At 37.9% G+C, this 27,839-nt stretch overlaps 2 protein-coding genes across 3 annotated transcripts in view; both read left to right on the top strand.

Annotated features, from left to right (window-relative positions):
- The window catches only part of LOC136863967 (solute carrier family 12 member 9), a 246,727-nt gene that overhangs the window by 21,521 nt on the left and 197,367 nt on the right, over window positions 1–27,839 (top strand). For both annotated transcript variants that reach the window (XM_067140433.2, XM_067140432.2), the window contains exons 3-4: window positions 8,050–8,184; window positions 13,136–13,341. In XM_067140433.2, coding sequence (XP_066996534.2) covers window positions 8,052–8,184; window positions 13,136–13,341 — 339 coding nt within the window. In that variant the 5' untranslated portion in view covers window positions 8,050–8,051. The remainder of the gene's footprint in view (window positions 1–8,049; window positions 8,185–13,135; window positions 13,342–27,839) is intronic.
- Window positions 13,379–14,664, top strand: LOC136864842 (uncharacterized). The gene is made up of 4 exons (XM_067142283.2): window positions 13,379–13,794; window positions 13,942–14,111; window positions 14,230–14,378; window positions 14,496–14,664. Exons 1-4 carry the CDS (start codon window positions 13,671–13,673, stop codon window positions 14,662–14,664), a joined length of 612 nt encoding a protein of 203 aa, XP_066998384.2. The 5' UTR covers window positions 13,379–13,670.

The raw sequence follows: 27,839 nt of genomic DNA, 5'->3' as shown, positions 1-27,839 counted from the left end.
CAGATGTAATTTATGCCAAGCTGCGGTCTTGCATCTTGCTGTGGGGTCCAGACCTCAATAATAATAATAATAATACTACCCCCTGCGGGTGGGGGACGCACATGTAGAATACACCCGCGGTATCCCCTGCCTGTCGTAAGAGGCGACTAAAAGGGGCGACCAAGGGCTGACTGAATTAGAACCATGAAACTAATTTTGAATCGTACCATCATGCGGGGAACACCATAGGTTGCCTGTACTTGCGCGTAGTACCACTAAATTTGGTACGAAATAGGTTTGCGATTAGTAGCAGTAAAAGCCTGGCCTGGTGGATTCCGGTACCCGTGCGTCGTACCCATGTGTGCAACACCGCGGGTCTGGGCGTAGCCTGTGAGTTGTACCACTATATGAGCAGCACCGTGGGTCTGCGTTGCCTGTGATTAGTACCCACTATGTGAGGAACACCACGGGAATACCGGCGCCCGTGTTTAGTACACCTAGGTGGGGAACCTTCTCGGTTTGCGTTGACTCTGAGTTGGGCCATTGTGTGAGACACACCATAGGTCTGCATTACTTGTACGTATTGCACTACTTGTGAGTAGTACCATCTTTTGTGGAACACCGTGAGTCTTCGCTACTTCTGATTAATACCCCAACATGACACATACCATGGTTCTATTTTACTCGCGACATGTACCATTCTGTGGGGCCTTAGACATGGATTTTGCACCCCCTTTAGACACCAAGCATCATTGTGCTTTATAAGTGGTTCCTTGGTCGGTAATAATGTTATTTTCGATCTGTATTGAGTCCGATCCACTGGTTTTTGTTTGTTTGTTTTGTGTTTTGTTGAGTTCCTGTCCATCCATTCATTCTTCATGCCATATTTTATTTTTATTTTGGTCAGTGGATGCCATTGCAATTTTTGTTCTTTCATTTCGTACCATTAGGGGCCGATGACCTTTGATGTTAGGCCCCTTAAAACAACAAAAAATATATAATAATAATAATAATAATAATAATAATAACCTAAATTCAACTAATATCATCCACCCCAATAACAATAATAACAACAAAAACAACAACAACAATAATAATAATGTTCTGGACCATCGTCAAAATGTGCGGACCACGTTGGAAACGGGTCCAGGCCGGGTAATGACTACGATTGCAGTCCAGCTGCGGGATCAGTACCGCCAAGGCACCCAAGATGACACCACGCCAGATTTCCTCAAGGATTTGATGCGTATTAAAAATGCTTATAGGAAAATATGGCAAAGATTTAGGGACGCAACTGACCGGGTGGAATACCTGGACCTAGCCTGGGAAGTACGAAATAGATTGCTGGAAAGAAAGATTGAAAAATGGGAGAAACTTTGCCGTAATTTCTCAGAAAACAAGTTAGATCACTAATTTTGGCAGATTCTCTCAGAAAACGAGTTAGATCGCGAATTTCGGTGGATTATATATAAAACAAGACAAGTTGAAAGAAAAGAGTGTGAGGGATTGTTTCAAGGAACATGTAGCACAAGGGCTAAATGAAAAGGCTGAAGGAAACACAATAGAGGAAGAGTGGATAGTCATGAAAAATGAAGTCAGTAGGGCTGCTGAAGAGATTTTAGGAAGGAACAAAAGATCAACTAAGAATCAGTGGATAACTCAGGAGATACTAGACCTGATTGATGAACGACGAAAATACAAGAATGCTAGAAATGAAGAGGGCAGAAAAGAACACAGGCGATTGAAGAATCAAGTGGATAGAAAGTGCAAGGTAGCTAAAGAAGAATGGCTGAAGGAGAAGTGCAAAGATGTCGAAGGTTGTATGGTCCTAGGGAAGGTAGATGCTGCATACAGGAAATTCAAGGAATCCTTTGGAGAAAGGAAATATAGGTGTATGAATATTAAGAGCTCAGATGGAAAGCCACTTCTAGGGAAAGACGACACAGCAGAAAGATGGCAAGAACATATCCAACAGTTGTATCAAGTTAAAGATGTAGATAATTTGGTTCTGGAATAAGAAGAGGCTGTTGATGTTGATGAAATAGGAGACCCAATTTTGAGGTCAGAGTTTGACAGAGCTGTGAGAGACCTAAATAGGAACAAGGCACCTGGAATTGATGACATTCCTTCTGAATTACTGACTGCCTTAGAAGAAAGCAGCATGGCAAGGTTATTCCATTTAGTGTGTAAGATGTATGAGACAGGAGAAGTCCCATCCTATTTTTGGCAGAATGTTGTGATACCTATTCTCAAGAAAGCCGGTGCTGACCGGTGTGAAAACTACCGCACCATTAGTTTAGTATCTCATGCCTGCAAAATTTTAACACGTATTATTTACAGAAGAATGGAAAAACAAGTTGAAGCTGAGTTGGAAGAAGATCAGTTTGGCTTCAGAAGAAATGTAGGAACCACGAGAAGCAATCCTGACTTTATGGCTGATCTTAGAGGATCGAATCAAGATGGACAAGCCCACGTACATGGCATTTGTAGATCTAGAAAAGGCATTTGACAATGTTGATTGGACCGATTCTGAAGGTGATTGGGATCAGATACTGAGAACGAAGAATTATCTACAATCTGTATAAAAATCAGTCTGCGGAGATAAGAATCGAGGGCTTTGAAAAAGAAGCAGAAATCCAGAAAGGAGTGAGGCAAGGCTGCAGTCTGTCCCCCCCTCCTCTTCAATGTTTACATAGAACAGGCAGTAAAGGAAATCAAAGAGGAATTTGGAAAAGAACCTTGAGATTTGCCAATGATATTGTTATTTTATCCGAGACTGGAGAGGACCTCGAGAAGCTGCTGAATGGTATGGATGAAGTCTTGGGTAAGGAGTACAAGATAAAAATAAATAAGTCCAAAACAAAAGTAATGGAGTGCAGTTGAACAAAGGCAGGTGATGCAGGTAATATTAGATTAGGAAATGAAGTCTTATAGGAAGTAGATGAATATTGTTAATTGGGTAGTAAAATAACTAACGATGGCAGAAGTAAGGAGGACATAAGATGCAGACTAGCACAAGCAAGGAAGAGCTTTCTTAAGAAAATAAATTTGCTCACTTCAAACATTGATATAGGAATTAGAAAGATGTTTTTGAAGACTTTCGTGTGGTGCGTGGCATTGTATGGAAGTGAAACATGGACGGTAACTAGCTCAGAAAGAAAGAGAATAGAAGCTTTTTGAAATGTGGTGTTACAGAAGAATGCTGAAGGTGAGATGGATAGATCGAATCATGAATGAAGAGATACTGAATCGAATTGGTAAGAGGAGATCGATTTGGCTAAATTTGACAAGAAGAAGAGATAGAATGATAGGACACATCTTAAGACACCCAGGACTTTTGCAGTTGGTTTTTGAAGGAAGTGTAGGTGGTAAGAACAGTAGGGCTAGACAAAGGTTTGAATATGACAAGCAGATTAGAGCAGATGTAGGATGCAGTAGTTACGTAGAGATGAAAAGGTTAGCACAGGATAGGTGGCATGGAGAGCTGCATCAAACCAGTCTATGGCCTGATGACTCAAACAACAACAACAACATATATAAAACGTTAAAAATATACAAGTGGCAGATGGAGATAACATGTGCTTAGTGCTGTGAGTTTATATTACCAGTTTACGTAGGAGAAGGAAACTTTAAGAGGTAACTACTAATGTAACATAAAAGCGTAGCAAGATTAATAATAGGTAAATAATAAATTCACTGGTAATTTCAGAAATACTGTTTAAATAGGAGTGTTAATTTAGTTTTGTCAAATATTTGGTGAGGTTATGGGTGGCAAACCAAAGAATAAAGGAGGTGAGAAGTTGCCAGAGAAACAACAGCGACCGGCGCGATGTCACGCGGAAGGAAATGGTACTACGTTGTCTTCTAATGACGAATGTGCATCGACCGATCTCGTAGATGTTGTTAACAACATAATGTGCAGCTCCAACTTCCTAGACTCACTTATTGAGAGACTGGTAGAAAATATGGTTACTAGATTGCGTGAAAGCATTGATTTTAATACAAAAGTCATTGAGGACTTGAAGGCAGAGCTGTGTAAACGTGATCAAAAGATCAGAGAACTTCAAGAGAAGGTCTGCAAGCTCAATGACGTGGCAAATGAAGACGTAGAACAAGTGAACCAATATCTAAGAAGAAATGTGGAAATACATGGTGCGCCAGAAATCCAAGGAGAAGACATTTATGAAGTTGTTAAGAATATAGGTGCAGGTGTGGGATGCGAAATTGAGAGGACTGATCTTTATATTATTCACAGGATCCCATCTGTTAACAAGAATCTTCCTTGTCCAATCATCGTCAAGTTCGTCAACAGGTGGAAAAAGCACGAATTAATGATGGCCAAGAAGAAAATTAGACAACTGCAGTCCTCAGCAGTTGGAATAAATAATGCTAGCCACACGGTCTACATAAATGATCACCTCACTCTTAAAACTAAAGGGCTACTAAAGAGAGCTAAAGACCTGAGGGTAAAGGGGTATAAATATGTGTGGACCCGGGATGGGAAAATATATGTGCGAAAAGATGATACCTCCCAAGTAATCATTGTCAAAACAATTGATGATATTTTCAGATTAAAATCATGAATTGTACAGTTTAGCCACTTGAACGAAAATTACCATCATTATCAATGGATAGGTCAGAAAATCAATTAAATAGCTTAGGAGAAGGTAAAAATAAAGGGAACAAAATTAGGATGTTATATATTAATGCTCAGAGTATACGTAACAAATGGATAACATTATCAACTCTCATTATGCAAGCACACATGCCGGATGTTACAGTTATTACAGAAACTTGGCTGAATCCAGATGAAGAAATATATTATAACTTACCAAATTATGATGGTTATTTTTGTTCAAGACCATTAAAAAAGGGTGGTGGAATTGTCATTTATGTCAAGCAGTGCTATGAAGCTAAGGTCCTAACAACTGTAAAATCTACCGATGTGCCGTTTAATATGTTATTAGTTGAAATTTCTGGTTCTGATAGAGAGTTTCTTGTTCTAGCTTGCTATAATCCAAATATTAAATATGCTGATTCATTCATCACTTGTCTTGAAGAGATGTGGAGTAAATATAACAGGAAGTTCTGTGTTACTGTTGGAGAATTTAATATAGATAAACTGGAACAAAACCAACAGTCAGAGGAATTGTACAGGCTGAGTGTATGTTATAATCAAATATCTTGTAATAATGTTTTTCCCACTAGAGTTACTAACAGTAGTGCAACCTTGATAGATCATATATATATAAACTAACACCGCTGCTTTCAGTTGAACAACATTTTTAATGATTTTAGTGACCATAATATATTAATATTTGACTTAGAAAATCAGATAGCCATCCAAACAAACAAGAAACGTCCTGTAAACAAAAGAATAGATGTTAAACGTTTAACTGAACACGTTTCATAATCCCTTAATAATTGATAGGAATGACAAGTGTAACACGGTAGTAAATAAACTAATTAGCTATATAGATGAAACGTGTATGCTGTTCGTCAATAACAGAGGTAACTTAAACAGTAAGAGACCAACATGCCCATGGATGACACCTGAACTCTTGAAACTTGTTGAACAAAAGAACAAGCTTTATGCCAAAATTAAAAGGTAACAACTTAGAAACAGAATGGGGTGTGAATATTATTCAGAAGAACTGGTAGGGGACTACAAATCACTATGTAGAAAAGTAACTAAAATGAAAAGGGAACTAGAGAATTCATATTTTATTGACAGACTAAATACTACATAAAACTGTTGGAAAGTGGTAAATGAAATCCTAATCACCGACAATGATGACGATAGTAAAGAAATACACTTGAGAGTACAGGATATGGTTATCACAAATCCACTAGAGATATCAACAACATTTAATGAATATTTTACTAATATTGGTCAAAACCTAGCTGCTAATATTCCAAGTAAAACCCCTCCCATTTTAGGTACAGGTCCATGTAGTTCTCTATTTTTACACCCTACCAACGATAATGAAGTATTAAATACAATCAGAAAACTGAAAAATGCCAGTAGCCATGACTGTTATGGTTTAAGTAACAAGCTTATAAAGAAATTGGCTCCGTACCTAGTCCCCTATATTACACAACTTATAAATACATCATTTAATGAAGCTACTGTCCCCAAAATGTTGAAGATCGCAAAAATTGTACCAATATACAAAGGTTTAGATAAATTTGACGTAAATAACCATTGTCCAATTTCTATACTACCTATCTTATCTAAAATTTTAGAATACATAGTTAAAGAGAGATTGCTAAGATTTTTATTTAAAAATAATTATTTTTACAGATATCAGTATGGATTTTTACCAAATTCTAGTACTTGCAATTGAATAGAAGATATAATAATTAAACTTCAGGAAAATTTAGACTCAGGAAATATAGCTGCGGGATTATTCATTGACTTGAAGAAAGCTATTGACACAGTGGACAATGATATTTTAATTAGGAAGCTGGAAGCTGCTGGAGTTAGAGGAACAGCATTAAACTGGTTTATCAGTTACCTTACAGACAGAGAACAATTTGTGTCCTATAATAATGTGAACAGTAGCCCATTGCCTATAAATATAGGTGTACCTCAAAGTTCAGTACTAGGTCCCATTCTTTTCCTCATATTTATGAATGATATAGGATCACTAAAATTGTACGGACGATTGTCTCTATTTGCTGATGACACTAACGTGTTTTACACGGACACTTCTCCGGATAACCTCGAAATCATGATGCAGTCCGATATTACTTTACTTCAGAATTGGCTTCTTGTAAATCGTCTAACTATTAATCTAAAACTAATTATATCATCTTTCATAAAACAGCATGCAGGCTTTCTCTGGATATTACACTCAAAATTTGTAACTGCAAAATACCTAGAGCTAGGGCGACAAAGTTCCTAGGATTAATTCTTGACAAATTCCTCTCTTGGAGTGATCAGGTTCAGGCGATTTGTAATAAAATTACACCAGCAATTGGCGTTCTTAATAGACTTAAATACAAACTTACTAACACTCTACTAAAAAATATTTATCATGCTCTTATTCAAAGTCATATACTTTATATGGTGCATATTTGGGCATGTTGCAGTAACGAGCTATTTCAGACTGTTGAAATTCTACACAAGAGAGCATTAAAAATACTGTTTAAGCTACCTACATTGACACCAACAGCTTATCTATACAAACATTGTAATGTTCTTCCACTTGAGGCTTTACGTCAGAAAGCTTCAGCTGTGATGGTCTATAAATTGATAAATAATTCTGGCTCACTCAAATACTTTGTGTGACAAATTCTGACATACATTCATACAATACAAGAGGTGTCAATAAAATTCACATTGAATTAATTAACTCAACTAAATATGGCAACAAATCTGTATGGTACTACTCAGCACATGTGTATAACTCGCTTCCTGAACATATTCGACAGGCTTCATTTACTGTATTTAAGCAGAAACTTGTAAAATATTTACATAAGATGCTATGAACATCTGAGATATCTTGACTATGCAACATGTATACTAAATGTATCGTACCTCTATAATGAGTTTAACTCGCTTTCCGTTTATTCTCACGTAAAACATTTAAGATTCTGTGTTATCTCCTAATTCTGCTACATGTATATCAGATATGTATTGCACCTATATGAGCCATGGCTCAGGTGCCCTTTACAAAATAAATAAATTTTTTAAAAATCATAATACCGTAGCGAAGCACGGGTATCTTGCTAGTATTTAAATAAATAAATAATACTGATAAGTTACTGAAAGGAAATTACAATTTCATGTACTACAAAATATGCACTATAAATTTCTGATTAATAGTGTTATATTCTTGAACACTATTGATACACTACCCATCACATTTAGCCTTACTTTGCCCAGATTGGTCTGAAGCAATATTTTTTCTGTAGCAAGTCTTTTTTCTCATATTAACTGTTTTACTTTGATAATATAAGTTAGTAAGTTATTTTATCAATGAAAAAGGTTATCTTATGTTATTTTCATTTTGTGTATGAAATGGAGTTCACTTGTTTCTAACAAATTCCTTAACTTTCACTCAGTCATGATTAGCAGAACTCTGGGACCCGAATTTGGAGGTTCTATTGGAACCCTTTTCTTCCTTGCAAATGTTGTGAGCAGTGCTCTTTATATTACGGGCTGTACAGAAGGATTAGTTGAAAACTTTGGACCATCAGGTTTGTTTTATTTTGTAATGTTAGTTCTCATATCAAAACATTATACTTCATAAAACATTAGATTATTCTTTCATGTAGTCATTGTAAATATTAAATGCTTTCATTTTCAAGTCCTTGAAATGCTATTATAATTTTTGATTTGGATTTGATTAAAAATATTTTTGGTTTACTTTTCATAATATCTCCTGATTCTTTCTTACTTGAAACTTATTCAGGTAAGTGCTCATTTATTCTTCTGCATTAATGGTATACACAAGCATAAAAAATTACAAAAATTATGCCGCTGGGAATTGATCATAAAATTAACATTTTATGCAGTTTTTAAACCATATACTTCCCTGTGATTTCTCCTTTGTCTAGCAGAATTACCCTGTGTAGAAGCAATTTCCGTAATTACTGAACAGCACTATGGAATTATTTTGAACTTGTTTATAGAAATTAGGGAGACAGATAGTTGATTAAATATTAGCGATTTTCAGTACAATGTTATTCTTTCATTTTGTTCACTTCGTAAGGAAATGTTCATATTACTTAAAAAAAAAGGAACCAGACATCAGTAAATCTACAGGAAACCTTATCTTCCTTGTGATGATCGATAGCATTGCTCTTTTTATCATTCAGATTTGAGCATCCATTTTCTAAAATCAGAATTCAAAGGTATGATAAATGTTGATGTATTTTTATGGGTGTAACAGTAAGTGTATAAAATACTTATTATGTAACAGGTCCTATTTACTACTTTGTTCATATTTTATTTGAAGTGTCTAAATATTGGAGTAAAGAGAATGCATTAATACGAGGGTTGAGGGTTGGGGCAAAAGTCGCAGGATCCATTTTCTTTCTTGCAGATATGTGAGCGGATCACAAACTGCTGTTTGTCACATGGAAGCTATGCAGGCATAGTGTGTATTCACAACAACAGATGGCTCTGTGATTACTGGTAGTAGCACAGAGAGTACTGTTAAATCAGTTGTGTGGCGAGCGTTCTGCGAGATGGAATGATTCTCATCCCCAGCATCACAGTGGCCGCCGTACACACTCTGCTTTATGTGGTTTTGCATTGTAATGCAGTGTGATTGCACTGTCCACAAGATCCGGACACATCTTTCCTGTTGCACAAGGAAGTCCCTGTAGTACTCTGCGCCCACTGTTCTGCTATGTGGAACAAAGTGGCCCACAGTGACACCCCTGATGTCATACGCGATGATCACCATAAATTTCATGAGGAAAGGATTCTGACAGAACTTCTGCCGCCTTGATGATCCAGCATGTTGCCACTCCGCGGGCTGACGTTTGAGTTCTGGTTCGTATGTCCTGCCCCAAAATTCATCGATGACGATTATTCATGACAGGAAGTGGTCACCGTCCTGTCGCCAGTGTGCTAGGTGGTTGGAGCATGTTGCGTATTGCGTCTACTATGTGATGATGATGATGATGATGATGATGATGATGATGCTTGTTGTTTAAAAGGGCCTAACATCGAGGTCATCGGCCCTGCATCTACTATTGAGCTCCCATCAGTGCATATGGTACCCACATTGATTCAGTTTTGCGCACTTGCAGCTCTCTCCGCAATATCCTGTGGATGGTGTGTTTCTCGATGCCACTTGCCCTCTCTAACTCCAGTAGCGTCCGTTGTCTGTCTTCCTCCAGGAGCTACTTGATGATGGCACATGCCACGTTGGTCTGCACACTGACAGGTCATCCCGAGCGTTGCCGATCACCGGTTGCCACACATCCTTGCTGAAACTTTCCTACTCACTATGCTACTGTATGGTATGGGAGGGCATTCTTTCATTTCTCACCTGGAGAATGGCTATTTTGATGTATGTGCGCTGCTCAACACTGGTTACTTCCATCTCGCACGATGCTTGCCACACAACTGATTTCACAGCTCTACCAGCAATCAGAGGGCCTTCTGTTCTGAATAGATACTATGCCTGCATAGCTTCCGTGCAGCAAATAGCAGTTTGTGATCCGCTTGCATATCTGATAGTTGCAATGACTTTTGCCCCAACTCTTGTAAAATATGGTGTATATTAAAACATATTGCCAAAATATCGTGATGGGAGATCTTTACTGCCTTTTTCATGATATAAATCAGCTTGACTGAAAGTATTTTCTTGGAAACTTCTTTTCAAATTGTTAACTGTTACTGAAAAGTTGTTTTCCATGTTGTTCCATTTAGTGACTAAGTTGACTTAGTATTATGTGGATAAATTTACTAGTTGTTTATTAATAGTTTTCATTTCCATAGATTGCACAAATATTAAGTAATAACTAATCACTTAACCCCTTATATCCACATATAGAACAGGCTATGAAGATTCAGAATTTGAAATAACCCCATTTTTGTCAAAAACTGATTTATTCACTTTTTTAAACCCCCCTATCGATTTAGCTTACCATCATCTATATAGAGGGACTATGATCATGGCCATGAATTTAAACAGGGAGAAAGAAACATTTTGTTCCTGTTAACGTCATACTGAAAGCCTTGATTTTTGATAATGGCGCTGTATAAATTTGGAGAATTTATTACAGATAAGAATATTCTAACCCACATTCCATACATTTAAATTAGAGTAGCCTCCTGTGCGATTCATTTTCTAAATACTAATGTTTTTGAAGTCTAGACTTCTTTCGTTAGTATTTAGTGAATGTTTTCATATTTTATTTAGGTTTTTAATTTAAAAATATTTTCCATTACACATAATTTTCAGTCATTACTGGTCTGCCATTTAGGGCAGTCGGCCAGGTGGCAGATTCCCTATCTGTTGTTTTCCTAGCCTTTATTTAAATGATTGCAAATAAATTGGAAATTTATTGAACATCTTCCTTGGTAAGTTATTCCAATCCCTAACTCCCCTTCCTACAAATGAATATTTGGCCCAATTTGTCATCTTGAATTCCAACTTTATCTTCATATTGTGATCTGTCCTACTTTTAAAGACACCACTCAAACTTATTCATCTACTAATATCATTGTACGCCATCTCTCCACTGACAGCTCGGAACATACCACTTATGATACAGATGTTGATTCCCGTAGGGGACCTGAAATATTTGTCCCGAATGAGAAAATTTATAATACCAATATAGTTGGTCCATTATTGGACATTATAAATTTCCCAGCTAACTCATTTCTGGTTGCCAGCATTTCGCCCCAGTTTGCTAAGTTGGGCTCACCTACACAGTGGCCTCCATGATATGCACTAGCCATGCATCTTGGTAGGTGTGCTATTTACCAGCTGATTCCTGGCAACCAGGAATGAGTTAGCTGGAAAATTTATGATGTCCAATAACGGACCAACTATATTATTATAAATTTATTCAGGACAAATATTTGAGGTTCCCTATGGGAATCAACATCTGCATCGTCTGACGGCCAGGCAGGCATTAATTTTTGAAAATAAGACAATGTCTCTCATAGTGCATTGGCACTGCCAGCGACTCCAAGTAGCCTATGCAGTGGCCTCCACGATATGCACTAGCCATGTGTCTTGGTAGGTGTGCTAGGTACCAACTGATGAGCCCAACTTAGCACACTGGGGCAAAACACTGGCAACCAGGAATGAGTTAGCTGGAAAATTTATAATGTCCAATAACAGATCAACTATATTGGTATTACATACCACTTAGTCGAGCAGCTCGTCTCCTTTCTCACAAGTATTCCCAGACCAAACTTTGCAACATTTTTGTAATGCTACTCTTTCGTCGGAAATCACCCAGAACAGATTGAGCTGCTTTCCTTTGGATTTTTTCCAGTTCTTGAATCAAGTAATCCTGGTGAGGGTCCATTTTACCAAAGTTTCAGTGTTAAACGGAATAGATGGAATCCACTACTTCATTAATGGCAACCTTGTTAAATATATTTGAGTATTTAAGATAAAGTTATACATCTGGTGGTCAATGTCACCAGTCTCTCTGGACCAGAAGAAACAAGTGTGACTGCTATGGTGAATGCTAGCGGAATTTCACAGTACTTTTTGCCACAATATCCGAAGCCCTTTACATTAAGCAACAACTTTTGTTGAACTGCAGAAATGAAAGGTGGTTTTGTTCAGCTTTTATGATGGTTGGGGGTATAATAAAGTTGTGTGACTTATAGGGCTGCAGAAGGTGAGACAGTCAATGGGTGAGATTTTTAGGGCCCTCCAGAAACTTCAAATCTCCAAAAGGTTTTATATCTTTTTATATTTCATCATTCAGTGATTCATTTACGCTGGAACTTTTAAGTTATCAGTCTTGGAAGGAATGCCTGCACACTGTATGAACTGTAGAAGTAGTGAAAGCAGTGGCTGCACATCTATATGGGAATTTTGTGTAGAAGCATTCATTGATGGCCTGTGAACTGAAAATTTCTAAAATGTCAATCTTAAATGTTATCAAGTTACCAGGACTGAAATCTTGCTAATGACAGAGGCTTTTTCCTCACACTTGGGTTGAGTTGTTAAGAGGACAATGAAATCTAAAGTCCAACTGGAACATTTGGCAAGTAGGTACAGATAAATTTGATTGAAGTGGCTGAATAACAGATTGTATGCTGGAAGTTCACAAGGGCTTTTGAGAGTAAGAGTTCAATGGGGTCATCATCCTGCTTTAGCATGGTGTGGAGAGAATGAGTTATGTATGATAAGTTTAATGAGCTCCCATTTGTGTGAGCTGGGCAGAGTGGCTCAGGCAGTAACTGCACAGGCCTTAAATGAAATTAAATTAATTTATCCGTCAATGTGTGTATCAGATCGCTCTCATACAATTAGTAAATGAGCTTAGTGGTTATTTCCAGTTTGCCATAAAGACAAAGCAGCAGCAACATGATGCATAATGAAAGTGACAGAAGTTTAGAATGAATGTTTAAAGAAAATCTTTAATATGAAGGTTTTTTTAAGTTATTAAAATAGGTAATATTTTTGTTTTGTATCTTTAGTTCAGTCTTTGTTTTTTTCAGGCTACCTGGTTCCTGATGGAATGCATGTTTTACCGGATGGTCGCTGGTGGAGATTCCTCTACTGTTCAGTTCTCAATGTTCTGAATTTGTTGGTTTGTCTAGTTGGAGCCAGCTTGTTTGCAAAAACCAGTGTTGCTATTTTGGCTGTTGTGTGTATCTGTCTGCTCTCAGTCATGATCAGTTTCTTCACTGTGGGACCACACGAGGTATACCTATCTCTAAAATTTAAGTTTTTATATAGAATTTACGCTACAATATATAAGAGTATTCTGGCTGTCTTATATTGCATACCTATCTTGCAATGAGACGTTAAGATTATTGTCTTTATAGTTTTATATTAATTTGTAATTGTCATTATTAATCATCAAAACGGAGAAGTATCTTCGAAGGTACTCTTTGCCAGCTGGGGCCAAGAAAATTCACCAATGCAGGCACCATCTTTAATCAGCTTTTGTGTGTTGTGAAAATGGCTAGACGTTTGGAAAAGTTTTCAAGCAAGAAAAAATAGTATTTTCTGAAATTGTCACATGATGATATGGAATGTAAGGCATGCAACAGCAATACAATACAGAAGAAAAAGGTAGCCTGGCAGAAGATTACGGAGGCTTTCAACAGCAGCATTCCTCAGAACTCCCCACTTGACAGCAAGACTCCATTGGGTAAGTTCCAAGTTAATTTTGCAGGTTTTATTTATTTCAAAGGGAATGAAGCTGTTCTATATTGGAAAACTAATCATGTTGAATCAAAATAAAGGCAAAAACTGGCTCATTAGGCATGCACTAAAATGTATTGGGATATTTTTACAGGACTGTGGCAGAGACTAAAGCTCCATGCTAAAAGCAGCTTGGATGATAAAAGAAAAAAATCCAAAACAGGAGGTGGGCCTCCACCAAGCCCGTTAAGTCCTTTAGTGGAGAATATGCTGGTGGTATTAGGCAATTCAGGCGAACCTCTCGGAAACCCTTATAATAATGAGGTAGAGCTCACTTACATACGTATAATGGATGCTATTAAATCATAATTATTCTTGATGTAGGAAATGCATTGTAAATAAATTGCTTTACGAAAGTTTTATGGGCTCTGTATGAAAACAGATCCCTGCGAAAGGTGTTGTCATTCAGCTGTTGGTGCTCAGCGAGCGTGAGGTGGAGGGAGGTTACCGTCCTGACACCGAAGTCAAGGAGGTGGAAAAAGAGGACGTGATCAAATCCACAGGGGAAAGACCTTCACCTCAAACTCCATAGTAAGTTGTGGTCAGAAATTTGAATGAATTTCTGTTCTCTACTGAATGTAACTTTTTTTTTCTTTTTTTAAGTACAGTATAACCTCTAAACATGGTATGTGTTTTGTGTACTTCCAGTGTCAACTCCAGGAAAAGGCGACACAAGGAAGATGAAGAGGACGAGGCAGTAAGAATCATGCAAGAAATCCACAAGAAACAGTTGCGAGTGTTTGAATTGCAAGAAAAGAAGGTCCTGTTGGACATTTATTTAATGGAACAGGAAATAATAATTAAAGAAAAGTTATGACTTGCCAGAGTGGCATAATTCAGTTAATTGACAATCATGTTAAAGAAAAATAATTAATGAATAAATTATATATTTTCCTTTCACTTGAGGTGATCTTGTCGTATCATGATTCCTAGCGGGCGAAGTAATTATTGATTACAAGCTGACGCCATCTGTTTCCTGTCATATCATCACGTAGATCAGCAGGCACTTCATCATCTGGTAAGTCTGCCTGCAGGTGAAGTTCACCGTGCTGCATAGCGAGGTTATGTAGTACAGCAGTTGCCACGATGATTTTCTGGGTTTTTCGTACTTTCCTTGGCCGACCCTGTGCTAGTTGCAAGCAATCATCTGCATTTTCCGTATCAGTGTTATGCACTGTTAAAAGAAGTAAAAGACACAACGGTTCCATCTGATGGATACTGTTTACTTGCTTAGGGCAAATTAAAAACTGTAGAATATGTTTCGTCTACTTTGTAAATAAAGCTTTTAGAAAGTTTTAGGGTCCACCTTATTCAATCCTATACAATTTGATGTGTGGATATAATTACAACATATTATGTTTATTCCGAACTAGTTTCGACGCTATACTGCGTCATCATCAGCTGAACAGAGGCATTGGAAAACTGGCAGTCATATAAATATTATCAACATCAACATTATGACAAATTAAAATCTTATAATATTACAATTAAAACAAATATATATTAGAAATATATAGTGTTTGTCCTTCCTTTCTCAACAAGTCGAAGACTTGAGTCTGTTGTACCAAATTATTAAAACCATATGCAATCAGGTTCACTATAATTATTGTAATTTTAAGGTGAATTAAAGTTGAAATTCACACACAAAGTTATTAAAATATTTACGTTCATAAACTTCGCGAACGATAGGTTAGAGATCCCACATGGCGCGGCGCGGCTCTGGCGATGTCACAGAGGTTAGAAATTCACCATGGCGCCCCTCGGACAATGTCACAGCGGGCTAAGCTATGCTGCCAACTTAGGAATTAGTTTCAAGACCAGGCTTGTGAAAAGTTCATTGGACTGGCTTGGTTAGGTGGGGCTTGTAATAAGACAACTGGGCAGGGGGTAACAAAGTGGTCAACAGGCCTCTAGCATCCCACACACATCACAAGGTACGACGCGATTAACAACCCTGTGACTAATTAAAACAACCTTCGGACAGCACTCCAGCCTACGAGATCCTTGCTCAAGACTAGCATTTCCTAATTGCTTGTACGTTCTCGCGTAACAGGTTGCCGCTATTATATGCTAGAGTATTCAGGTGTCTCTTTAAATTCAAAAAACTTTAGCATATATTTTTCTCACGTTCGATCGATGCATGCGGGAAAATTGTGGCCAAGGACAAATATTTTTTGACGATGGATGCAATAAAACTATAGTTCGAGAAACGATAGATGTGGGGAAATTTAACATTGGTTTATACGGAACATTTTTGGGACCGAATAAATTGAACGATGGATACGGGAAAACGACAGTTCCGGGAACGATGCATCGAGGTTCTACTGTATATAGAAATGCTGTTTTGTAGTATGGGCCCTAATTACAGGTACCACTTCAATTATTATTACCACAGTGTTAAATCTTCCAAACATTTCTTTTTCCAGTGAAAGTAATTTTGGTAGGCAAGTTGCTTTATGGAAACGTGTGCTAAAAATATTGAATGAACATATTTTACCTGGGAACATAAATGCTTGTGTGAAAATTTGATACATTGAACACGTGAAATATGTACTTTGTACGTAAATTGTAGTATTTTATCCTTTGGCTTTCCGTCTTTCAGTTCAGATACACTTATGTGTTCTCATGGTACCTTTCCTTGTACTGACAGGTGTAAAATTTGCTAAACAACTTTGCAGGTCTTCTATATTGCATGCAAATTTATATATTATAACAAACCTTGACTATTGGCATTCATGATATAGATGTTGATTCCCATAGGGAATCTGAAATATTTGTCCTGAATGAGCAAATTTATAATACCAATATAAATGGTCCGTTATTGGACATTATAAATTTTCCAGCTAGCTCATTCTTGGTTGCCAGCGTTTCGCCCTCGTGTGCTAGGGTGGGCTCATCAGTTGGTACCTAGCACACCTACCAATACGCTGGCTAGTGCATACCGTGGAGGCCACTGCGTAGGCTAACTGGAGCCACCGGCAGTGCCAATGCACTAAGAGACTTTGTCTCATCACTAAAAATTGATGCCTGCTTGGCCATCAGATGATATAGATGTTGATTCCCATAGGGAATCTGAAATATTTGTCCTGAATGAGCAAATTTATAATACCAATATAAATGGTCCGTTATTGGACATTATAAATTTTCCAGCTAGCTCATTCTTGGTTGCCAGCGTTTCGCCCTCGTGTGCTAGGGTGGGCTCATCAGTTGGTACCTAGCACACCTACCAATACGCTGGCTAGTGCATACCGTGGAGGCCACTGCGTAGGCTAACTGGAGCCACCGGCAGTGCCAGTGCACTAAGAGTCTTTGTCTCATCACTAAAAATTGATGCCTGCTTGGCCATCAGATGATATAGATGTTGATTCCCATAGGGAATCTGAAATATTTGTCCTGAATGAGCAAATTTATAATACCAATATAAATGGTCCGTTATTGGACATTATAAATTTTCCAGCTAGCTCATTCTTGGTTGCCAGCGTTTCGCCCTCGTGTGCTAGGGTGGGCTCATCAGTTGGTACCTAGCACACCTACCAATACGCTGGCTAGTGCATACCGTGGAGGCCACTGCGTAGGCTAACTGGAGCCACCGGCAGTGCCAATGCACTAAGAGACTTTGTCTCATCACTAAAAATTGATGCCTGCTTGGCCATCAGATGATATAGATATCTATATCATCTGAATGCACTAAGAGACTTTGTCTCATCACTAAAAATTGACGCCTGCTTGGCCATAAGATGATTGGTAGGTGTGCTAGGTACCAACTGATGAGCCCACCCTAGCACACGAGGGCGAAACGCTGGCAACCAAGAATGAGCTAGCTGGGAAATTTATAATGTCCAATAATGGACCATTCATATTGGTATTGGCATTCATATCAATGTAAGTATAATAGAATGTACACATCAAAAAAAGTTTTGCATCACCTTGGAACAAAGAGTTCCTGACTTAATAAAATAAAATGTATAGAGATACCATATCAGCATTATTTATCATCCAGCAAAACAACAAATGAGATCCTCTACAACAGTACAGCGTTGCCTTCTCAATTTGAATTCACCGCCTGTGGGTGGGGGACGCAGACGAAGAACACACCCACGGTATCCCCCCCCTGTTGTAAGGGGTGACCAAGGGATGATTGAATTAGAACCATGAAACTACTGTGATTACTACCACCACGCGGGGAACACCATGGGTCGCTTTTACTTGCGCCTAGTACCACTATGTTAGGTACCAAATAGGTTTGTGATTAGTAGCAAAAGAGTACGGTGCCGGCTTTTACACTACCTGTGATTAGTACCACTATATGAGCAACACCATGGTTCTGGCTTGCCTATGATTAGTATCCACTATATGAGGAACACCACGGGATAGCGCGAGTCCCTGTGGTTAGTACACTTACGTGATGAACACCTTAGGTTTGAGTTTCCTGTAAATGATGCCGCAATGTGCGAAACACCACAGGTCTGTATTGCATGTGTGAATTTCATTACCTGTGAGTAGAGTGGAATACCGCGAGTCTACGCTACTTTTGATTAGTACCGCACCATGACAAATACCATGGTTCTATTTTCCTAGTGATAAGTACCATTATGAGGGGCCGATGACATGGATTTTGGACCCCTTTAGACTAAAAGCATCATCGATTCAGTATTATGCTATAAACGCTGTCCCTTGGTCAGTAATACTATTATTTCATGTCAGTTTCTGTGAATGCGAGACATTGCAGGTCGGATCCACTGATTGTTTTAAATTCATATCCATCCAATCATTCTTCGTCCTCACGTTTTGAATTCTGGTCAGTTGAGGATTTTGGACTTATAAATTGTCATTCCATTTTGTCTCAATTTGTGCCATTAGGGGCCGATGACCTAGATGTTAGGCACCTTTAAAGAGCAAGCATCATCATCAATTTGAATTCCTGAATACAGCACACACCAGTACCTTTAATACTGGGTAAACATGCCCCCTTGCATTGATGCATGCCTGAATTTGTCTTGACATACTGTATGCTGCTCCACAATGGTGATTCGGCATAAATCTCAAAGAGTGGTTGATGGATCATGACATCCATAAACAGCTTCTTTAAATCCCAGGTATATTCGATGGGGTTCAAATTCGGGTACACTTCAGCTACTATAGTCGTGTAATATCATGATCATGAAGGGTGGTGCCCTGCGTGACTAGGAATGTTGTACGATTGCCCTACATAATGCCACCCCTAAACCTCAGGGAACCACAACTTTGCTGAATGTGCTTGCCAGTGTGTCTGAGACATGAAGCCTGACCAGATTGCCTCCAAACTCATTGCCAATGATCGTCAGGAATAAGGCTTGTGCAACACTCATCAGTGAAAAGAACTTCATGCTAATTCTGAAGAGACTGTTCAGCATAATGTTGTGCCAATCTTTACCACACCCCTTGATGCCTAGGTTTGAGATCTGGGCCTTGAGAGTGATGTTGTGCCTTGTGTAACCTGTTTCTCACAGAGTTGAAACACTGCAACCTGTGACTGCCCGAAAATCATTATTCAGCATGGTGGCATTGCATTCAGGGTACTTCAAAGCTGAAATTCAAAGATAACGGTTATCACATGCATTTGTAGCCCTTGGATGACCTATGCAAGGCAAGTCGGCAAGAGTTCCTGTCTCCCTGTACCGCTTCCATGTTTGAACCAAATCACTTTAATTACGGCCCCCACGTTGAGCAACTGCCATTGTTTACCATCCGTCTTGACATAATGTGAATATGCATACATGTTCACATGTCGACATTGCACGTTATGTCATCCTAGATACTACACTGCTTAGAACATGGCTCTAATTCTTTCACACTAGTGCTACAACTTCAACTGAAATACTACCTCCCATTTGAGCGTGGCATTATGCCTGTGGATTTGGGTATGTTTACAAACATCCTAAGGGTCATCTTTTTGTTCTGTCAAGATAGCAACACAGTTAAATGATACACAGGGGGTGATTCAAAACTTTTTTTTTTTTTTTAAATGTGTATTTTTGAATGACAGAGAATATTAAGTTTTATTTTCTCCTGTGCTAAGCTTTTACTTTTAAGATCAACCCAGTAGAAATGCATGTTAGCTTTGTAACGTTCCAGACGTCACAGTGTAATTATGTTAATTTTATTATGTGTAATTAATTCAGGAATTTAACGTCATGATATTTATCATGGTATGTAATTTTATTATAATTCATGTTTAATCATTTGCTCACTATCATTTCATTACTTTGTAACTACGACTTGTAAACGAGGGCTGTATATCCTAATATTCACTTAGATTCTTGCGACATTCGTTTAAATTTAACTTGCAGTAGATTTCCTCTATCTTGCCACATCACCGAGGAAGAAGGAAGGACAAATTTAGACATCAAATTCTGGGAAAAGCGAGCACGTGTTCAAGCGTTGTAACGACAGCTACCGTATTTCGACCAGAATAATTCAAACTGATCACCGCCTATATTTTCAAAGGAGTGTCATGTTGCCATGGATACTGAGTGAAAGGGCTAATAGAAGAACAGTTGATATCTTGGTTGGGACCCATCTACTCTAATATCTGGAGTGGGGAGAGACGTGTCAACTGATTGGACCACGTGTAGCGACCTGTAATTAGAGCCAGAGAAGGTTATAAAAGGGCGTGTTGGAGCTCTTGGCATCATTCGTTTTCTGCATTCGTTATTATTAATCTTCTTGATTCTTCGATCTTGTATTTCGCTGTAGGTCTGAGAACTTGTCTTATGGTTGTTGTACCATAGTGGACTAGTGTGATAGTTTATCACTTCTACATTAATTACTTCGTTACCACGACGTGGTACTTAGGAATTTCTGAATGAGGGGTGTATAGCCACTCTCATCAGGAAGTACGTACAGCTCGGCTACTAGACCGGTTTGTACCAGTCTAAGACAATAGGTAGTATTAAACTAGATAGAAATGAAACTTCAGGGCACATTTTCAGTAAAGTTGGAAGGATTATTAATTGAGTATCCTCTCCACATAACCCAAGGAGGTTTTTCTAACTATGACTTAGGGCTCATCTCCAATATATGGGATAGAGCATAATAGGGAGTGTTAGTGTCGAAGCCATCTTCCAATTAGTGGTCGGTGCACTTAGCAAGGCAGGAATGGTACTTAGCTGCAGATGAAGATATCTCAAAGACGACCGGTGATGTTCCAGCTACAAGGATGGAAGCTTTCCAAGGACCAGCAGAACAAGACTACATGGTGAGCAAACGAGTTAAAAATATTGCAAGTTTTCGCGAAGTAGAGTCATTCAACTTTTTGTTAAATTCATTTCCTATTTTAAATTCAGTTCTCGTTAAACCGTCGTCATTTATATTCAATATAATAAATAGTATTTTCCTAGTTCACTTTAATCAATCTGCCTTAATTAGCCTTTTGATTTCTAATTCTCCTGCTTAATGATTAGTGCACTACCCCTGTGATAAGAGTCCGTCCAAGCTTGATTATAAATTTTTATCTTTAAGTCATCAACTTAAAGATTGGCGCCCTTAGCTTGCATGGTTGCATTTCTCGTTCAATGATTTTTCTCCGAGAGGGGAAGTCACAGCTTTAATTAATAGAAGTAACTATTGAGAACACCATTGTAAGATCATGTTTGGATATTTATGTAGAATGTTATTGCTGGCACTCAGTGGCATAGTTAGATATTTCCCACCCTTAGGCCCACAGTAAATGCTGCCCCTCATGTGTAATGAACTTGTTGATTTACATTTAAATTTCATAAATTTGTAATGTTTGTTTATGGCTCACCCAAAATGTCCTAGAATGTTTCGCATCACAACTTGAACTACAGCTTCCTTTTCTTTCCTCCTCTTCTTATGTTTGCTACCACTAAATAGCTTCCTACAGTCACTCGTGTTGTTTTAAAATTGAAATAGAAACTTAAATCATAATGTGGGAACAATGTTCACAATAAGTAAAACAATAAAACAATGTTTCCGCCATGACGATAAGTAAACTTGTGTCCTCGTTCCACGGTGGTGTAGCTCTTTCCAGGCACACCTGCAATGCAGGTGAGCTGTATGTACCATTTTAACCACAGACCAGTCCTCCTCCCATTCTAAAATTTCTGGCAGTACCAGAAATCAAACCTGGGCCCCGCCCGAGGATGGCAGCTAATAGGACTAACAGTTACTCTACAGAGGTGGACACCATGATAACGATATGTTCATGCTAAAAATCATGTTACAAGAACACTGTAAACTTAAAAAAAAAAAAAAAAAAAAAAAAAATCTCTTTGCATGCATTCTGCAACAAATATATCCATAAACTTCACTTCTAAGGATGCAGCAGAATAAACTGTACTGAAATTAGACATGTTCTATACATCAGGATACGTCGTTATAATATGCAACGGGACAACGGCAACATGTATCTGTCAGTGCAGCCTGTGCAGAAGCTAAAATTATCAGTGGAATACTGTGTAGGAGGGATACTGACTAGAGGGTGAACAGAGATTTAAATGAGACTATGGAGTGTGTATGTGAGAAGTTAGGAGTGAGATTTGTAGATCCTAATGGGTGGATAAGAGATTGGGATCTGTGCTCAGACAGGCTTCATTTGAATGACAGTAGTATGTATATGTTAGGAGGTTTCTTTAGAAAGATTGTAGGGAGGTACATTCAGGGAAACAAGATGGGCTAGGGAACAGTGATAAGAGTACAGGAAGCTGGAAGTCAAGTAAGGATGATATATAGTTTTTAGTGTTAAACTGTGGAAGTATTGTAAAGAAAGGAATAGAATTAATTTAATAGATACCAGACATTGTAATAGGAGTTGAATCGTGGTTTGGAAGTGATATTATGGATGCAGAAATTTTCTAATGGGAATGGAGTGTTTGTTCTAGAGACAAGATAGGAACGGTAAGAGGAGAATTATGCGTACTGGTGAAACATTCATTTTTAAGCTATGATGAAGTTGAGAAACATGAAATTCTAGGTGTAAGGTTCATCTCTAAAGGTAAGAGACACCTTCATGTTTTTGGAGTGAACAGACCTGGAAAGGGTGGCACTGACGCTGATGTGTAATTATTTGATAAGTTAATTAGTTATGTTGGGAACGATACAGAGAGGAACGTTATTGTAGCTGGTGATCTAAATTTACCAAATATTAACTGTAAACGTGAAGCAGATAATTACAGGCCAGTCAGCTTGACGTATGTTGCATTTAAACTATGGGAAAGAGTATTATATTAGACATATTTGCAAAATTACTGATTTGATAGAAGGCAGTTTGGGTTCAGGAAAGGTTATTCCAGTGAGTCTCAGCTGGCAGAATTCCAGCATAATATAGCAGATATTTTATATTCAGGAGGTGCAATGGGTTGTATCACTATTGAACTATCCAAGGCTTTTAATTGGGTGGATCATCGGAGACTACTGAAGAAATTAGAGTGGACAAAAGAGTGGTTTGAATGGTTGGCTAGATTTCTAGAATATGAACTCAGTAAATTAGAGTAGGTGGAGGATTATCTGATCCTGTAATTAAGAGAGGGGGAGATAGTTGAATGTGAACTTCTATATTGGACAGTATTTTTGGTATCTGATTTTATATATGAGGGTAGTTTACCTCCCTGTAATTTGTTGGGTGTCCTGGTGACAAAAAATTTTCAGTTGCTTTTCTTTATAAAGATTATATTTTTCTATGAGGAACAGTAAAATCACCTCTTTACAATATTTGAAATGGTTGGGATAATTTCACCTCTTTAATACAATTTTCCCCTGGAAAGAAAACAGATGTCTTATTTCTTGACCCCTTAAAACCTATCAAAAAGGAAGTATCTATCTGGGGGGATATATATATTTTTTTAAATAGCTGATTGACATTGTCAGTAGTGTCACACCAGGTAAGTTGGCCATGCGGTTAGAGGCGCACGGCTGTGAGCTTGCATCTGGGAGATCGAATCCCACTGTCGGCTGCCCTGAAGATGGTTTTCTGTGGTTTCCCATTTTCACACTAGACAAATGCTGGGGCTGTACCTTAAGGCTATGGCCACTTCCCACTCCTAGGCCTTTCCTATCCCATCATCACCATAAGACCTATCTGTGTCAATGTGACGTAAAGCCACTAGCAAAAAAAAAAAAAAAAAAAAAAAAAAAAAAAAAAAAAAAAAAGTCTCACCAAGGTGGCCGGCCAATGTGCCAGGGATTTGTTCATGATATTATCAGTCTCATGAAACTACAACCATTCATTGTTTTAGAAGTAGCTGTGTTCTGTGTAATAGCTGATTTCACATTTGTGAGGATTTGAACTGAGAAACAATGGAAAATCTCTTTTAGGAAGGAAGACAGTTTGATTTAATTAACAACTCTTCTTTGTCTTGTTAATGAGGTATAAATGCACCCCGCTCTAAATGATGTGATTGGATAGGAGCCATGCTTCAAATTACTAAACCTTTAGGTCATGAATATTGATAAATCTGTTGTCTTCAGCAAAAATTGCAAACGCTTGTAGTCTTAAATGTGCATCTTTTTTATGACTTGTATCGTGCTGTATATTTCTGCTAATGATATGTGAAATATTTGTTTGAAGAATTTTAATAACATGTTCATAACATAACTCTATATACTTCATAATGCTCTAACAGTTACTTCTGTATATTTATTTCAGCCTTTCTGTTTAAACCTGCATGAAGCATTAAGAGGAAGTAGATCCTCTGACTGCTGTGAAATGTCTGGCTTAGTGTGCCTCTGTAACAAGAAACATAGCACATTTACAAATCTCTATCAGTAAATTATTAATATTTCAAAAACGAGACATGATAATACAGAAAAATTTATTTATGTTGCTCTGTTTTATTCGTAACTTTTCTGTTTCTCTTTACAAATTTTACACTTTGAATGGATAGTACTAGGGACCTGAAAAAATCGCATTTGCGATAAATGCAAATTTTTTAATCTTATACTGAATCCAAGCCTACGGTAATTCTAATCTATATATATAAAGTAGCTTGTCCTGACTGACTGACTGATTCATCATCGCCGAGCCAAAACTACTGGACATAATGAAATGAAATTTTGGGAATACATTCATATTAAGATGTAGGTGCTCGCTAAGAGAGGATTTTTGGGTATTCCTTCGCTAAGGGGGTGAAAAGGGGGTTGAAATTTTTAAATGAGTGTATCTATATCTCAAAACTTTAAAAGTTTACAGATGTAAAAATTGGTATTTAGAATGTTCATTAAAAATAAAGAAGCACGTATTTCTTTGTTTTTGGAAAATTCCAATAGGAGGGGTGAAAAGAGGTGAAAAAGGGGTTGAATGCCTTTAAAGAGAATATTTATATCTCAGAAACTGAAGATATTACAGACCTGAAAATTGGTGTTTGGGATCTCCTTTAAAAATAAAGAAACACGTATTTTTTGTTTTTGGAAAATACAATTCATGGTGGGGCTGAAAAGGGGTTGAAATTTTAAAATGAGTGTATCTATATCTCAAAACTTTTAAATCTTATAGATGTAAAAATTGGTATTTAGAATCTCCTTTAAAAATAAACATAAATTTTTTTGTTTTTGGAAAATACCAATAGGAAGGGTGGAAAAGGGTGAAAAACGGGTTGAATGCCTTTAGTGTAGTTACTAATATTTCAGAATCTGAAGATATTACAGACCTGGAAACTGGTGTTTGGGATCTCCTTAAAAAATAAAGAAACACGTATTGTTTTACTTTCGGAAAATCCAATTAATGGGGGGGGGGGGGGGGTGAAAAGGGGGTGAATTTTTAAAATGAGTGTATCTATATCGCAAAACTTGGTGTTGAACTTCTTTTAATTAGGCTACTGATATCTCAAAAATGAAGATGTTACAGACGTGAAGTTTGATATTTGGAATATGCTTTAAATGTAAAGAAACACGTATTTTCGGAAAATCCAATGAAGGAGGCCGGGTGAAAGAATTCAAAAATTAAATGACTTAATTGTATGAGAATACATACATTTAATAAAAATAAAGTTGTTACAGACATGAAAATTGGTATTTGTATTTCCTTCAAAAACAAAGACAAATGCGTTTTTTTTTTTGGGGGGGGGGGGAACCATCTTGCGGGGCGGGAGTGAAAAGGAGTTGAATTTTTTTCACGAGGACACATACATAAAAAACTGAAGAAGTTCGAGTCGTGATAATCGGTATTTAGAAGATCCTTTACTATTAAAGAAACAAGTAATTTTTTTGCCGGAAAATTCATTTGGGTGGGGGGGAGTGTGAAAGGAAGTGAAAGAAAGTTAATTATTTTTATGGGGATACTTATATCTCAAAACTGAAGGTATTAGACGTGAACATTTGTGTTTGGAATCTCCTTTAAACATAAAGAAGCACGCCTTTTAATTTGGGGGGGGGGGGTGGATATAATTTTAACGGTGGTGGGGTGTAAAAGGAGGTGAGACCAATTGATTTTACTGTTCATAATGTACTTATAAGGAGCCTCCGTTGCTCAGGCGGCAGCGCGCCGGCCTCTCACAGCTGGGTTCCGTGGTTCAAATCCCGGTCACTCCATGTGACATTCGTGCTGAACAAAACGGAGGCGGGACAGGTTTTTCTCTGGATACTCTGGTTTTCCCTGTCATCTTTCATTCCAGCAACACTGTCCAATATTTCATTTCATTTGTCATTCTTCGATCATTGCCCCAAAGGAGTGGTTCGGCAGCCGGCACAATTCCTATTGTCGCCGCTAGATGGGGCTTTATTCATTCCATTTCTGACCCTGTCGAATGACTGGAAACAGGCTGTAGATTTTCGATGTACTTATTCTGATCATATACCGATCATTTTTAATCTTTCTGGGTTCGATTTCAACAGCCTTCCTTCGGAGAACGTTCTTAGATTACAGTAGAATCTCGTGGCATATAAATAAAAATTTTAACACATTTGAAATAAACAATAGGAATGAGATTGATCGTCTAATTGTTCACCTCTATAATAAGGTCAATAATGCACGGAAGTATGTCATTCGTATCGCCAGAAATCCCGCACACTTGCCTACGCGCGGCAATGGTGCTGGTCACATTGACAACAACGACAATGGCAGCAGATGTAATTTACCGCCAAGAAGCGGTCTTGCATCTTGCTGTGGGGTCCAGAACATCTAATAATAATAATAATAATAATAATAATAATAATAATAATAATAATGTTCTGGACCGTCGTCAAATTGTGCGGACCACGCTGGAAACGGGTCCTGGCCTGGTAATGACTACGAATACAGTCCAGCCGCAGGTTCAGTACTGACAAGGCACCCAAGACGACACCACGCCGGATCTCCTGAAGGATTTGATCCATACTAAAAATGCTTTTAGGAAAAGATGGCAAACATTTAGGGACCCAAGTGACCGCAAGGTATACCGGAACCTAGCCCGGGAAGTACGAAATCGATTGCTGGAAAAAAGATCGAAAAATGTGAGGAACATTGCCGTAATCTCTCAGAAAACGAGTCAGATCGTGAATCTTGGCGGATTCTCTCAGAAAACGAGTCAGATCGCGAATTTCGGAGGATTATATATAAAACGTTAAGCATTCAATTATAAATTTCAGTATAGTACCGTAGCGAAGCACGGGTATCTTGCTAGTGTGGAATAAAATAATTTTTACACATAAATAGAAGTGCAACAAAATGCGAAATTAGTATGAATATGCAATTTTGGTGTGAATTCTGCAAAAATGTGCTATTTTACTGGCGAAAACAACATATTTAGGCAAAATCGTCAGAAATACTCAAAATATGATGCATAAATCTTTCAACTGTTCCGATCGATGAAGAAAAGTAGCCGATCGATTGCTGCTTGCTGACTTTAATCAAGATTTACAATGGGAATAGCAAGGGGAATAAAATCTGTATCGATTATTATCGAAATCTAAATTGAGTGTCTCAGAAATAATGAGATAGACGCAGCATTGTTTTCCTGTTTTTCAAAATTGAAATTAGTGAAGAGAAGAAAGTCGAGCAATCGTTTAGATTATGGGGTG

The sequence above is a fragment of the Anabrus simplex genome, chromosome 2 (genome assembly GCF_040414725.1).
Source record: "Anabrus simplex isolate iqAnaSimp1 chromosome 2, ASM4041472v1, whole genome shotgun sequence".
Classification (NCBI taxonomy): Eukaryota; Metazoa; Arthropoda; class Insecta; order Orthoptera; family Tettigoniidae; genus Anabrus; species Anabrus simplex.
Note: the sequence above shows the minus strand (reverse complement) of the source record. Positions and strands in the feature narration are given on the sequence as shown.

Coding starts and splice junctions, on each gene's coding strand:
- LOC136864842 (XM_067142283.2), top strand. CDS start 13,671: ATGGAATGTAAGGCATGCAACAGCAATACAATACAGAAGAAAAAGGTA. Junction 13,795..13,941: donor TGACAGCAAGACTCCATTGG/GTAAGTTCCAAG, acceptor ATATTTTTACAG/GACTGTGGCAGAGACTAAAG. Junction 14,379..14,495: donor CCTTCACCTCAAACTCCATA/GTAAGTTGTGGT, acceptor GTGTACTTCCAG/TGTCAACTCCAGGAAAAGGC.